The sequence below is a fragment of the Eulemur rufifrons genome, chromosome 30, assembly GCF_041146395.1.
Source record: "Eulemur rufifrons isolate Redbay chromosome 30, OSU_ERuf_1, whole genome shotgun sequence".
NCBI classification, from domain to species: domain Eukaryota; kingdom Metazoa; phylum Chordata; class Mammalia; order Primates; family Lemuridae; genus Eulemur; species Eulemur rufifrons.
This window is the reverse complement of record NC_091012.1, coordinates 108885278-108901305: the sequence shown is the minus strand read 5'-3', so window position 1 is coordinate 108901305 and position 16028 is coordinate 108885278. Positions and strand designations below refer to the sequence as shown.

Sequence of the window (16028 nt, the reverse complement as noted above, 5' to 3'; positions counted from 1 at the left end):
CATAAAACCTTCTTAATTAGGGTACTTTTTAATACCAAATACAAGAGTTTGCCCAACTGTGAAAAATTTTCACTATGATGAGAATTTCTTTTGTTTTTAAAAAAAACTGTTAAAAATCCCATTTCCTAACACATGCTCTTCTTAAGCATCTACAATGATGGTTAAATGATATTTACACTAAATAAATATCCCACTATTAATCTGCTGCTTTAAAAGAAAAAACAGGAGATACCATAAAACAAGACCCAGACCATAAAAAAATAAATAAATAAAAGAAAAAACAACATTTATGTTTATATTAGGTGTTTTGTATATTTAATTACTTTTGGCTTTTAACAGCATTTTTATTTTGCATAGGTAAACACTAAGCATTTGTATAAGTAGCTGTAACAAAAATAAATTTATGCTGTGAAAAGCTAAAAGACAACAACACAAACACAGTCTGGCAGAAGCAGTTTTATTAATATGAGATAATGTTTTAAGGGCCAAAGAGAAAAGAAAGCAGTTATGTTCTTGAATTGTGAATGCTGCAAGCTACCCCATAGAACATTCTTTAACTGAGCATATCACATTCCTTTCTAGGGAGAAACCTCTCCTTTCCTTGAGAATAGCATAAAGAAGAATCAGTGCTTGTTGCATTTTGAAGGCTTTTTTGAAAATTCTTCTGCGTTCTGGTAAAGTTGACTGGAGTGCCATAAAAAGAGAATGGCACTCAATGAGTAACACTGGTACTGGGGACAAGCTGATTCAGTATTCTTGGTATTCAAGAGTAAATTCCAAACCCTGTTTTAAAAACTAATTCATCTGAACAAATATGGGAACAGGAGGGACTCTTGTAGTCAGTAATACTTTCAGTGAAGTCACACATTCCTTTCACAAAGATGTATAACATAGGAGCTAACTTGGGACCCAGAAAGAGTATTTGTGTGGAGATGGAACTAAGGCAGAATTCCCTACTATTGGACCGACTTGTTCTGAGAATTTGGTTTTTCATATTATAAAATTAGCTACCATAAAATATCAATATTGAATGAATGGACAAAGAAAATGTGGCATGCGCAGACAATGGAATATTATTCGGGCTTAAAAAGAAAGGAAATTCTGACACATGCTGCAACATGGATGAACCTTGAAGACATTATGCTAAGTAAAATAAGCCAGACACAAAAGGACAAATACTATATGATTCCACTTGAATGTATTTAATGCCATTGAACTGTATATTTTAAAATGGTAAATTTTATGTATATTTTACTATAATAAAAAAACCCAAAATATTATGTTGAAAATTTACCAAAAAGCTGTGCACTTTTGGAAATAGCAAATATGTATTTGAATGTAGGAGGAATGAACTGAAACAAGTTGCTCTGAGAAGGTGTTTTCCTTATTGAAAAATACATAAAATTATGTAATTCATAACATTTTCAAACAATAAACACAATTTGGACTTCTTCCATAAGGCACAACTACACATTGGTTAATAAAACAGTTCTTAGGAGAAAAAAAATAAATTTAGTATTTTTGAGTCAGTAGAGTTAATAAATTCTTAGCCACAAAACTAAATTTCAATTTAGTGTAATGGCCCTGTGAAATCTACTGGGAAGATCCTCTTGGTGAGCTTTGGGCACTGCAGAGAGCAGACAGCTTAGCTTTGCTGTATTGGTGTTAGGACACACGAACTACACCAGGAGACACTGCAACTGCTGTTGTAGTGGGAGCAATGCATTATAAATGACATTATGTGATCCACAGTACACTGGAACCTACAGCACACCAAAGGAAAGTCCAACAACGCTTTATATCAACACAAAAAGTGTACAACAGTTGGTTTTTCTTAAAAAGGGAAATATATTACTTCCTCTTATTTCGCTTACTTTTTAAAGCTTTGTTGAGGTATCATTTATAAACCACATAATTAACCTGTTATAAATGTACAGTTTGATGATTTTTAGTAAATTTATACAGTTGTACAACCACCATTTCAATCTTGTTTTAGAACATTTTCTTAATCCTCCCAAATTCCCATGTGTCGTATCTAAGAACTCTTTTCCTAACTCAAGATAATAGACTATCCCTTTCCCATGTAATTGCCTTGGCAACCTTGTTGAAAATAAATTGACCATAAATGTGAGAGTTTATTTCTGGACTCTATTCTGTTCCATCGATCCATGTCTATCCTTACACTAACATCATACTATTTTGATTACTGTAGCTTTATCCTCAGCTCAAGTGATCCTCCTGCCTCAGCCTCCTGAGTAGCTGGGACTATAGGCACACACCACCATGCCTGGCTAATTTTTCTATTTTTTGTAGAGATGGGGTTTTGCTCTTGCTCAGGCTGGTCTTGAACTCCTGGCCTCAAGCAATCCTCATGCCTTGGCCTCCCAAAGTGCTAGGATTACAGGCATGAGCCACTGCCCAGCCCCCTATATTAAGTTTTGAAATCAGTCATCCAACTTTATTTTTTTACAAAATTGTTTTGGCATTTCCATATAAATTTTAGGATCACCTTGTTAACTTCTACAAAGAAATCCTGCTGGGATATTGATAAGGATTGGACTGAATCTACAGATAAATATGGAGAATACTGCCATCTTAACAATACTGAGTTCTTTAATCCATCAATATATCGCTCTCCATTTATTTAAATCGATCTTTCTTTCAGTAGCATTTTGTAGTTTCCAGTGCACAAGTCCTATACTTTTTTTGTTCAATTTACTCCTAAGTACTTTATTCTTTTTTATGATATTGTGAATATTTCTTTAATTCTATTTTCAGATTTGTTGCTTGTATATAGAAATACAGGTAATTTGTGTATATTGATCTTGTATCCTGTGACTTTGCTAAACTTGTCTGTTAGTTCTAGTAGATATTTTGTAGATTCCTTAGGATATTCTACATTCAAGATAACATCTCTGGGAGAGGACAATTTTACTTCTTCTTTTCTAATCTTCATGCCTTAAATTCATTTTGTTGTCTTAACTGCACTGGCCAGAGCCTCCAATACAATGTTAAATATTAATAGAAGTGATGAGAATGGACAATCCTTGTATTAGTTTTCTATTGCTGCTTAACAAACGACCATATGCTTAGTGGCTTTTTTTTTTTTTTTTGCTAAGCTTATTGATATTTACATTAAGAAAGAAGAAAAACTACTTTGAAAATATTCACCACATATGATACTTCTAGTACTCAGGTATTTTGTTTCATATAGTACTTTTCCACTGATACTAACATTTCAATACACAGATGGAAACAGACATAGGGGCTTTTGCCCATCTAGTTAGAAACAGTGCAATAAGAGACCCTCAAACCAAACGTGAGCAGCAGTGCATTTCAATCTACAGCCCCAGGAGGTAAGTAGTACAAAGACCACCACCATTAGGCAGGGGCCCACTACCCAGCTGGTTTCATATTTGCCAAAGCTGACTCTTAAGACTGTATGGACCCTGAGACGTTACCAGTAGCTTATCCTCTGAAGGTCCTCAGATAAGCCTTATTATTCTAGACCAGTGGCCCCCAAACTTTTTGGCACCAGGACTGGTTTCACGGAAGACAATTTTTCCATGGAAGGGAGGGGCAGAGCTCAGGTGGTAATGCAAGCCATGGGGTGATGCAAGCAATGGGGAGCGGCTATATCCTTCCCTTCTTTGCTCACCTCCTGCTGTACGGACAGCTGAGTTCCTAACAGGCCAAAGACCAGTACCCTTTGGGCCTGGGGGTTGGGGACCACAGGTCTAGATAGTTAACTACAAACTGACTGGACTACAAATTCATGGGATACTGAGCTTTGGCATTTCCTGACTGGCAATCTCTTTGAACATCCACACTTAACATTGTACTTAACTTACTTCTCAAAGCCCAAAATATTATCAGAGCTCAAAAACATTATCACCAGATTATTGTAGAAGTTCCATTTTTTCCCTTTAGGAAACTTATGGGTTCTAAAAATATGCTCTTCTAAATATGACTACTAATTTAATGTCATCTCAAAAAAGCAAAACAGTAAATCAAGAGTTATACTTTTCCAGTGCTAACTCCAAGCCAGATGGAAAAACTCTAACTCCTTAAACAATAAAAAATTATAATAAAGATGTCAGCCATACAAAATATGGAGGATTCCAAGCACCAATTTATTTCTAATGCAATATTTAAAAATATTACTAAATCTATTATAAAAGTCTACTTAAAATTAATATTGTAAAGACTTCTAAATTAAGTTGCTACTGCAGTCTATTTTTTTTTTTTGAGACAGAGTCTTGCTCTGTTGCCCGGGCTAGAGTGCCGTGGCGTCAGCCTAGCTCACAGCAACCTCAAACTCCTGGGCTCAAGCAATCCTTCTGCCTCAGCCTCCCGAGTATCTGGGACTACAGGCATGTGCCACCATGCCCGGCTAATTTTTTCTATATATTTTTAGCTGTCCAGATCATTTCTTTCTATTTTTAGTAGAGACGGGGTCTCGCTCTTGCTCAGGCTGGTCTCGAACTCCTGACCTCGAGCGATCCTCCTGCCTCAGCCTCCCAGAGTGCTAGGATTACAGGCGTGAGTCACCGTGCCCGGCCTATTTTTAATTTATTAATAAATTGCTTTATTAATCTAACCACTGATTATATTTTTAGAAAACATAATTTTAAGACTTCCCACAAAAATAATCTTAATTAGGTGGCACATCACATTTACTATGGAAACAGCAGTATGTAACAAACGCTAACAGCTGTTCAGAGGTATGACAGATGGTGAGCGAATGTTTAAAAGTTAGTTGTCAAAGTTTGGCAGAGAGAGACAAATGTGTCATTTAACAATGTTTTGAAACACTGTTGACTTACAAAGTAAACATTTATTCTGTAATAGGAAAATTTCTACAAAAAATTGAAAAGACTAACTATTACCAAATAATATTTGTGAGATGCTTTTTATGTGAAAAATCTTTTGGTCTTTCAGTTCATCAAAAACTCATCCATCCACTGACCATCCAATGTATCACATATAAATTCCAACCTGTAACTAATTCATAACTGAAGAATTAATTCAAGGTTAAATCAGTTTTCCACGCTGTACTGGGTTGAATAACGTCCCCTCCACCCCCTCCCACCCCCACCCCAAATTCATGTCTACTCAGAACCTCAGAATATGACCTTATTTGGAAACAGGTGTCTTTGTAGATGTAATTAGTTAAGACAAGGGGGGTGGGGGGTGAAAAAAAAAAGAAAAAAAGAAAAGACAAGGGCATATGGGATCAGGGTGGGTCCCAGGATGGAACTGGTTGGACAGCAAATATTTAGAGATTTGTGGAACCATTTCTAACTACAGTTGAAACTGAATGTGTTTTACTAGAATTCGGAAAGCATTTCTTCCTCAGAAGAACCAGAGTAGTTCTCCATTTTAATGTAAATTCTTTCAACCTGGCAGTAGTTTTGTTTCCTCCAAATTCTATAATAATAACGCTTCTTTAAATTTTGAGCTTGTTATTATTTTAAAGGCATGACTAGAAAAAGTAAAGTCCTACATGATCTTTAGTCATCCTTAGGAACTGAATCCTGTTTCTTTTTGTTGGCTTTAAAATTATGGCTTCAAACTTAGCAATTAAGGGTGTTATTGAATTAACAAATAAAACATAAATATAATAAAGATATTTTATAAAATGGCTCAGTGGGATTAAATAACCTTAATTAATCCGTGGTCCACAAAACTATACCACTTGGTGTCATTACTTAGAATCCTTAAAAAGGAATACATTTTGATTCTGCAAAATAAAAAAATCCAAAATCAGCCATGGTATATGGAACATTAGAAGGAAGAAAAATGAATGGCTAAAGTTTTAAAAGCTTCTTCTTTTTAAAAATTTTATTTCATTTTAACTTTTTTATTTCAAAATATTAAGGGGATACAAATGTTTTTGTTACATGGATACCTTGTATAATGCTTAAGTCGGGGCTTTTAATGTGCCCGTCACGCAAACAGGGTTTATTATACCTGATAGGTAAGTTTTTACCTCTCACCTCTCCCATCCTTTCCCCTCCTTGTTTTCCAATGTCCTTTACATCTCTTTGTGCCCATCATTTAGCTCCCAATTATTAGAGAGTACATGTGGTGTTTGTTTTTCCATTCCCGAGACACTTCACTTAGGATAATGGTCTCCAGTCCCATCTAAATTGTGCAAAAGATATTATTTCATTGATTTTTATGGCTGAGTGGTACTCCATAATATATATATATATATATATATATGTATACCACATTTGCTTTATCCACTCATGAATTGATGGGCACTTAGGTGGTTTCCACATCTTTGCAACTGTGAATTGTGCGGTGATAAACATTCGAGTGCAGGTGTCTTTTTGATAAAATGACTTCTTTTCCTTTGGGTAGATACCCAGTAGTGGGATTGCTGGATCAAATGGTAGGTCTGCATTTATCTCTTTGAGGAATCTCCACACTGTTTTCCATAGAGGATGTACTAATTTGCAGTCCTACCAACAGTGTATAAGTGTTCCTTTCTCTCTGCATTCACACCAGCAACTACTGTTTCTGGACTTCTTAATAAATGGCCATTCTGACAGGGGTAAGGTGGTATCTCATTGTGGTTTTAATTTGCATTTCCTTGATGATTAGTGATGTTGAACATTTTTTCACGTGTTTTTTGGCCATTTGTCTATCTTCTTTTGAAAAACTTCTGTTCATGTCTTTTGCCTACTTTTTAATGGGGTTGTTCATTTTTTTCTTGCTGATTTGTTTGAGTTCTTTGTAGATTCTGGATATTAGCCCTTTGTCAGATGTATAGTTTATGAATATTTTCTCTCATTCTGTAGGTTGTCCATTTATTCTGTTGATTATTTCCTTTGCTGTGTAGAAGCTTTTTAATTTAATTAAGTCCCATTTATTTACTTTTGTTGTTGTTGTAATTTGCCTTTGGGTCTTAGTCATAAATTCTTTGCCAGGCCAACGTCTAGAAGAGTTTTTCCTACATTTTCTTCTAGAATTTGTATGGTTTCATGTCTTACCTTTAAGTCTTTTATCCATTGTGAATTACTTTTTTGTATATAGCAAGAGATAGGGGTCCTGTTTCATTCTTCTGCATGTGGCTATACAGTTTTCCCAGCACCATTTATTGAATAGGGCTTCCTTTCCCCAGTATATGTAGTTGTCTGCTTCATGGAAGATCAGTTGGTTGTAGGTAGATGGTTTTATTTCTGAGTTCTCTATTCTGTTCGATTGGTCTATGTCTCTACTTTTATACCAGTACCATGCTGTTTTGGTTACTATAGTCTTGTAGTATAACTAGAAGTTTGATAATGTAATGCCTCCAGATTTGTTCCTTTTGCTTAAGATCGTAAAAGCTTCTTCTTAAGAATTGGTCATAGCCATGTTCCTTTTTTATGCATAAGTATTCAAATTTTTTTTAAACGATTAGATTTCTCTATATAGCTGTCACTTGGATTCTTTATTGACTATATTATTAGTAGTTTGACTATACTAAATTTTGACTTTATTGACTATATTAATGTAGTTTTAGCTGTCAAATGAGCTTAATAAGTATTATTTATGGAATGTAGAGTATGGGGGCACATTCTAGTGATGGTTTATGTTATTCACGATTAAGCTTTCATTAAGAAATGGCTCAGGCCGGGCGCGGTGGCTCACGCCTGTAATCCTAGCACTCTGGGAGGCCGAGGTGGGCGGATCGTTGGAGCTCAGGAGTTCGAGACCAGCCTGAGCAAGAGCGAGACCCCATCTCTACTAAAAATAGAAAGAAATTATATGGACAGCTAAAAATATATATATAGAAAAAATTAGCCGGGCATGGTGGCGCATGCCTGTAGTCCCAGCTACTCGGGAGGCTGAGACAGGAGGATCCCTTGAGCTCAGGAGTTTGAGGTTGCTGTGAGCTAGGCTGATGCCACGGCACTCACTCTAGCCTGGGCAACAGAGTGAGACTCTGTCTCAAAAAAAAAAAAAAAAAGAAATGGCTCAATTTGGAGATTCAGAACCACACGCATTACACAGGGCTTGGCCTCGTAGTCATTTCAGGAGAGTTCTGGGGTTCATCTGAAGTACCTGCCTCCAAAAATCAGAGATATTGCATCTTTTTAATGGGCATGGTTTATGTTCAGTCCAACAGTTCCTCTTCAAATTGAGCTTCACTGACAGGGCTGATGCTGATAATGCAGGCACTTCTTTAAGTTTATAACGTAAAAGAATGCAAAAGAAATTTAAGTATGTTTTTCCTCACTAAAATCTATGAATCTCTTCTGAAATTATGACAATTTCTACCAAACAGTGCAGCAGTTATTCCAAATGTACGTTTCCAGTGAGGTCTGACAAGTTTGGCATTTGGGAGTAAGTGGTAGCCTGGCTCAGTTTAAGGTCCAGTTTGTGTCTGAATAGCTTCTCCTCTGTGTACAAACGAGTAATGTTCTTCCATCTCCCCTGTAGCCCCAAGCCTAGTGTGCTCAGATATCTTGTTACATTGGTAAGAAAAATGCAACTTTGAAAACCAATTTGGGTTTCTCTGAGCCTTTAAATTACAAAAAGTACTGGATATGAAGAAAGTCAGTAAATCTACTCAGCAATGACCTAACCATTGACAACACTGAAATCAACAAAATCTCCACACACTGCCACAGCTTCTTCCAAATACCCCACTAGTTCTAGTAAAGGGTATGACTTTTGTGGGAAATTCACAATTACATATGAAGCAATGACAGTGAACAACAGACATTTAAATAGCCAACAATTAGAGGTCAAGTTCTACTTCAAATAACACATAACAGTAATAGTAATCATGACAAGGGTGATGAAGAAGCTCATGATAATGGCATGCAAGAAACTATCCACAAAATAGAATGAATTTCAAGGGCTTTTTGGTGCCCAAGGAAAGTAACAGTTATTTGAAATAAATATAATCTGAAATGTCCTCAAATTACTTAAGATAAATTACACGAAAGAGAAGACCCAATTCTTTATCTTCCTGAGCACATTTCTTAAACTATATTTCCTAGCTCTCTTGCAGCTAGGTAGGCATGTGACTAGTACTTGCTAAGGAATGAGGGCAAAAGTGATATAGCCCATTTCCAACCTTGACCCTGCCAAGATTCTCCATGTTCTCTCTTCTTTCATCTGCTGGCTGGGTACAAAGGATGCAGTGGAAGTTTCCAAGACTCTGGGAGACCGCAGAACCACACAGTGGAAAAAATCTGGGTCCTTGAATGACTGTGTGGCTGAGATCTCCCTTATCTACCTGCGCTGGACTGTGAGGTGAGCAAGAAATAAACTTTTATTCTGTTAAGCCACTCAGATTTTAGGATCACCTGTTACAGAGTTAGTTGGCCCTGATTAACATATACACTATATAAAAAAGCCAAACTTACTATAAAAATCTGATGATTAATTTGATTTGACCAAATTTAGGGAAAGAGGCAACCATTAGATACCTACAACTGCATTTAGTATGAAGCTGCAACATAACACAAAAAACACTCTTAGCTTAGCTTTTCCCAAGCTGGTCCTCATCAAAAACAGAACACGACAGGATTGTGAATAAAAGTTCTGTGCCCAAATTAGTTTGAGAAATGCTATTAAACAAAGTTAAACAGGTTTCTTTGTTTTAGGTCATCTCAGTGCTGTCAATATACTAACGCTCATTGTGAATCTATATAAAGAAACTAAAGAATGTAGCATTTCCAAATTCATTTAGTTAATAAACAATTTAACCAATAAATTTAAGATCCACTTCTCCTTCCCACCATGGCAGTAGTCATTTCTACCTCCCAGAGCAATGTTCTGTAGAATATATTGTGGGAAATTTCGTTTTAGTTTCATATACGTCATATGGTGAATTACTCAGCACCAAACAGTTCTAGGTATCCCAAAGCAAATATTATTCTCTTATTAAGGGAAAGTTTTTCTTGTAAAAAAGATTAACATATACTAATACCATCAGAATCACCCAAGAGTTTTCTCTGCTGAAGTGAACCAAGTTCTCTAAGAGAAAATGTATTTTACTTAAAATGTGACTGAAATGAAGGCAGATATGAACGGTCAGCTTCTGTTTTTTTCTTTGTAACCCAATCTGCTGTCTGTGAAGCCTATCTTATTTAATGGTGGAATATACTTTTATGTTTTAAGGCAAAGACATTGAGTCTATGAAACCAAGCAATGTTAAGTATGAAATGTGTGTGGGAATACAGCCCATTGGACAATATCTCATTTGCTTTTTTCTCTCCTATACCCATGCTTAAGGCATAATGTTTTAAAACAATGTTTAAAGCAATCAAAAGTAATCCCAGCTAACCTCAATGGATTCTTCTAATAGAAATAAAGATACTCCAGTAACTTAGGGTTGTGCTCTACTTTAAAAAAAAACAACAAAACTCACATACTGCTTGCATGCATTACATAAATAAGTTTATAAAATAAATAAACTTTTTCCACTGTGGCTTGCTAGGCTATATCACATTCGTATTATACGTATACACTTTATTTCAATCATAAATCTATGATGGATGATTTTCCACATTTCTCAAAGACTTAAAGCAACTGAAAAAGGATTGTTATGATGGATATCTGGGAATTCAAGTAAATAAAAACATATGCTAAATATTCAATTTACAGAAAAAACCTAGAATAATAAAAGATAGACTTACATCTAGTAGTGTATGAAGATGCTGATCCTGGAAAACACTGTGTAGAAAATCTAGGTCCTTTTCACTGCAGTCTGTAAGTGCATGAATCTCTTCCAGGCTGTCCAGCACTTGGGAGACTGCTCCTAAGGGAGACAGACAGAAAAGAAACAGCCAGTACAGAAAGTCAATGTCAAGCTAACCTTTGTAATCTAAATCTTACAATTAAGAACAATGAACATCAGACCATCAAAGGCTAATGTCTTCACTGAAGGACAGACTTAAATGAGTTTCATACCATTTAAGGACAGAGTATTTTCAGTGAGTTTATGTTCTTAACAATGTATTTGTGTGCTCTTCATTTTTCAAAGTAAACTGAAGCTTATCTTATTTGAATTAGGGAAATTCATGAACTATAAGTGAACTATTAGAAGATCTTGGTGCAGCAAGTTTTACGTTAGGAAGAGAGTATGGGTTTCATGACCCCAAGATGTTTTGAAATATTATAGAAACAAGGGTGGCCTTTTACCCAGGTGTATTCCATCAAGAACTGGAGGTAAAGCCAGCTGTATATATGAAGGAAAAACCTTCAACTGGGAGCTCCCGCTGCTTAAAATAGGCATCTTAGGATTTTTAAGGCCCAAACTTCAGTTAACAAAAATCCCAGTCCATTCCTTTACATACAAAGTCAAGAGAACCAAAGTCATTCTCATTCTGCTAGGCCCTTCTTATTCAAAAGACAAAGACAAAGGGTAGGTATACTAACTGATACTGCCAAATACCATATTAAATTTCAATACAAATCATTTTTGTAGGGCAAAGCAAATGGAAGTGCCACCACTTTCTTTGAATTTCCTCTTATAACCAGGAACTCAGGCAAGTGTCAGCAGGGAAAGATATGTATTGAGGAATAACAAAGTCATTCATACAGACTTAAAGAAATGATCAGCCTATTTTACTCTGCAAACAATATGCACATATACATTGTACAGAAAAAGAACCCGAGAGGCCAGGCTTCAGAACATTAGTATATACCAGAGAAACTTTTCAGAACAAATGCCTCATTGCATATTTAAGTCTTTGGATCAGTGGTTCTCAACCAGTGGCGATTTTACTCCCTGCAGTACATTTCTTAATGTCTGGAGATATTTTTGGTTGTCAAAACTGTAGGGGGAGGGCAGCTATTGGCATCTAGTTGGTAGAGGCCAGAGATGTTGCTAAATATCCTACAGGACAGCCCCCACAGCAAAGAATTTTCTGGCACAAAATATCAGTAGTGCTGAGGTTGAGAAACCTTATTTTTGACAAAAATAAAGATCTTTCTGTTCTGGAACTCTGCTGTTTCTAATTCTTCTTGTCTTAGAATTCATCCATTCTCATGAACTTATTGGCAAGAATGTAAATCAGTACCACTTTTCCAGAAAGCAATCTGATAACATATCAAAGAGCCTTAAAAATGCTCCTGCATTTCAATTTAGTAATTCCATTTACAAAAGCCTACCTTAAGGAAAAGATAGAAGATTTATGTATAAGGATATTTAGCATACAAAATGGAAAATAAATCTAAGAGGATGATTATATACATCCTAGGACATTCATACAATGGAATATGTAGCCAAATGAAAATTGTTTTTGAAGAATGTTGAAGACATAGGGAAATCTCCATGATACAGAGTTCAAGAAAGCAGAATAGAAAACTGTATAAACTGTGTACTGCCAATTATGATAAAACAAACAAAACATATACACAAACTCAGGAAAAAAGACAGAATGAAATACACCAAAAGCATTATAGTAGTTATCTTTATTGTCCTATTTATATTTCATTCTGTTCTTGTCCTCATGTTCCAAGTTTTTTTTTACAATAGCAAAAAAAAAAAAAAAAAAAGGAAAAAGTTGCTACATAAGCTACTGATTTTTGCAGCACTATTTAGTTACATTAAAGTTTGGGTCTTAAGCCACATATCATGTTGCTGTTCATGTGGAATTACTGTGGCTATTTTTTAATTTGACTTTTAATTTTGAGATAACTGTAGATTCACATGCAGTTGTAAAAAGCAAAAAAAGATCTCATGTACTCTTTACCCACTTTCCTCGAATACTATAATAACATCTTGCAAAACTGTAGTACAATATCACAATCTGGACACTGACATCGATACAGTAAAGCTATAGAACATTACATTACAACAAAAGATCACTCATGTTGCCTTTTTATAGCCACATTCATTTCCTTCCTACCCTATCTCCTCCTATTCCCTGGCAACTACTAATCTGTTCTCCATTTCTATAATTTTGTCATTTTAAGGATGCTATGGAAATAACATAGTTTGTAACCTTTTGGGATTGGCATTTTTTTACCCAGCATAATTCTCTGGTGATTCATCCAGGTTACTGCATGTATTAATAGTTTTTTTTTTTATTATTACTGGGTAGTATTCCATGGTATGGATGTGCCACAGTTTGACCATCTATTGAAGGAACTATGGACAATTATTAATTTTCAATAATTATGCCTGCCAGGTTATTGGTGTTCTTTCGCTGAAAACATTAAGTGGAGATAAAGTGGGATAAAATAGACACAAGGCAGAAATCAGTCCTCATTTTCCATGCTATTCTTGAAGAGGTATTACCTAATCCACTTCCTTCTACCTGCTCTTCTTAGGATTTTTTAATTTGTTCAGAGTAGCCAAAAAAAAAAAAATCTGGAAATTAGTTCAAAGCTAACTCTCTCTTCATCCCCTTTTGAAAGCCTTGGAAAGCAAGAGATGATGTGAAGAAATCAGTCTCAAATGTCCCACTGAACCCCTGATCCCAGCATATCATCAAAAGCAGAATTAAATGATGCCAAGTTTATCAAATTACTAAAGCCAGTTCTAAACTTCTGGACTTATAAAACTGCAATGATAAAAATACTAATGAACTGCTTTTTAGTATATTAAAAAAAGTCAATAGATATCGCAGAAACCTAATTATCATTTTTACTCAATTATCTTAGTGAAATCTTATTGTTATTGTCCTTATCCAGCATTACTTATGCTGATATATAATCTATGTAGCAGTTTATTAATAATACAAGATTAAAATAAAAACAACCTTGTATCAAGTGAATCCTAAGGTGGCCAGTATAATGACTGGGAAGCAATTTTGGCCAGACTAGACCAGGGATACATCATTTGTTGGTCTGTAAGCTCCCCAAGTGCTTCATGCCATTCTTACACCACCAGCACACTCCATGGGTTACTTATGTATGTGCTTATTTACCTTTTTTCCTGAGCTGTAAGGGCCTCATGGCAGGTGTATATTTTCATTTTATAACATCCACAAAGTATGCACTGAATGAATTACTTAAGGAAACATAATAAAACCAGCAGCTCCCAATTCTTGAGTGTTTACTGCAGTTATATTATCCCACCTTTCTAGATAGGGAACAGAGGTTCAGAGGGGTCAAGGAAGGTCATGGCTACTAAGTGGTGGAAACAGGACTCAATCCTGGTTTTGTCTGGCTCCAAAGTCTATGCTTTGCCTAGCTTAGTACACTAATTGGCTGTGCTAGGAAACATACAGGGAAACTTCAACAAGAAGCTGTGTGGTTTATGCATGAATATGGAGGTTGGAAAAGAACTTGAGCAATGCACTATTGGGTCAGACAATAACAAAATCTTTACCAAGTGATCTCAGGCTAGGTGTGAAGTAGGTATACCCTGAAGTAAACATAGAAGTAAAAACAAAGTGGCACACTGACTGCCTAGGGAGGAGTTGGGGCAGCCTCAAAGAGGAGGTGGATGAGCAGGAATTCACTGCCTCCACACAGGGTCGACTCTGTGTCGATAGGCCCAGTGGATGCTTTGCTGGAAAGCACAAAGGAATCTGTTAGTGGGCATTTCCAGTAGGCAAGACCCACAATCTCAACAGGTCTATTAAACTTTGGATCTGTCACCTCTTCTGAACTGATTTATAGTCCTGTATTCAAATGTGATTAACTTGGTGGGTTCTCAGTCGTGAAAAGAAGCATTTCTCCAGTTATAGTCAAGTTGCTTATTTCAAGCTCTGAAAAGTGCCCCTAATTTTAAAGTTTCTATAATTAGGTAGGGAAATTATAGTTCTCATTCCATTTCTCCTTCATCTTTTCACATTGAATAAATACATATTTTTGGCCTAACCTCAAAATATTTCCTTACACTTGATCATTTTAACACCTCTTTTTAACACCTATTTTAGTTTCATTATTTCTTTCTTTGGGTATGACCAGCAGAACCACAAAACACATTCTTGGTCTGATAAGTGTGTTTAATTGATATCTACAGTTCAGTATCAAGCCCATCTAAAAGTCCCATAGATTTTCAATTCATTATAAGATATAAGTGGACATAAAGACATTTCTGGGGGTTTTCCATTGCTATTTATTTCAGATTTTCAACTGAGGTAGTAGTGATAATTAATACAATTCAATACACACACACACTAATTAAGCTGTTACTAGTATTCATTTTGTAGATCAATACTGTCATATATAAAAGAACTATTTACTTTTCTGAAATACTAAAACGGATGTTTTTCCTATAAAACCTCTGAATAAACTTGTAACTACCTTGGAAAAAACAATCACTAAACAGTACAAGAGTTCACCTCAGAGGGCAGTTTATTTAATGGCAGGGCCGTAGGCATCCTATTCACCTTTCTATTCTGGGCTGCACTTTGCAGAGTGTTTTATACAAAAGGCAATTCCTAAAAAGATACTTGATGAAAATGATTTTTTTGGAGCAAATTTTGAAGAATTGAAAATAAAGTCATAGAATGAAAGACTTAACCACAAAACCAATTTATAACACTGTTTCCTTAAAGTCATAATGAAAATTATTTTAATACTGATATTTGTATAACAGTTTATAATTTCCAGAGTGCTTTTACACTTGCTACCTTGTGTGATTCCGCAATAACCCTGTCCTGAAGGCAAGTGTTTTTATATTTGAAAAATCAGAGGCTCAGTAGGGCCAAATGATTTGTCTAAGGGCCACAGGCAGTGAACTGAAGAGCTAATCCTAGAACCCTCGTCTCTGACTCCCAGTCCAGTGCTCTTTCCATTATAGACTGTCCACACCTCCACCATGTTTTACCCTCAGCAATGCACCAGAATAATGTGCATTTGGTAACGAGCTGATATCTATTCTCTTTAATGTCAATTTTACTTACCATATAAGGCTTTTTCTAGCCCTTGGTCTAAACTTTCACACTGATGAATTTATTAGAAGTAATCATACTCTGCCTTCAGAATAGTATTTTACTTGCAAAATTCATTTGGTAATCAAGTTTGTACCTAAAAATCAAGTTTATAATCATACATTTTAACTTTGAACACTTCTACTTTTTCACAGAATCTCAGTGGTACAAACAAGTTTTTCAAAAGTT

The 16028-nt window shown here is 35.6% G+C and overlaps 1 protein-coding gene across 5 annotated transcripts in view; it reads right to left on the bottom strand.

Annotated features, from left to right (window-relative positions):
• Positions 1–16028, bottom strand: part of CASK (calcium/calmodulin dependent serine protein kinase) — a 363551-nt gene that overhangs the window by 71602 nt on the left and 275921 nt on the right. For all 5 annotated transcript variants that reach the window (XM_069464106.1, XM_069464108.1, XM_069464109.1 and 2 more), the window contains one exon: positions 10644–10765. In XM_069464106.1, coding sequence (XP_069320207.1) covers positions 10644–10765 — 122 coding nt within the window. The remainder of the gene's footprint in view (positions 1–10643; positions 10766–16028) is intronic.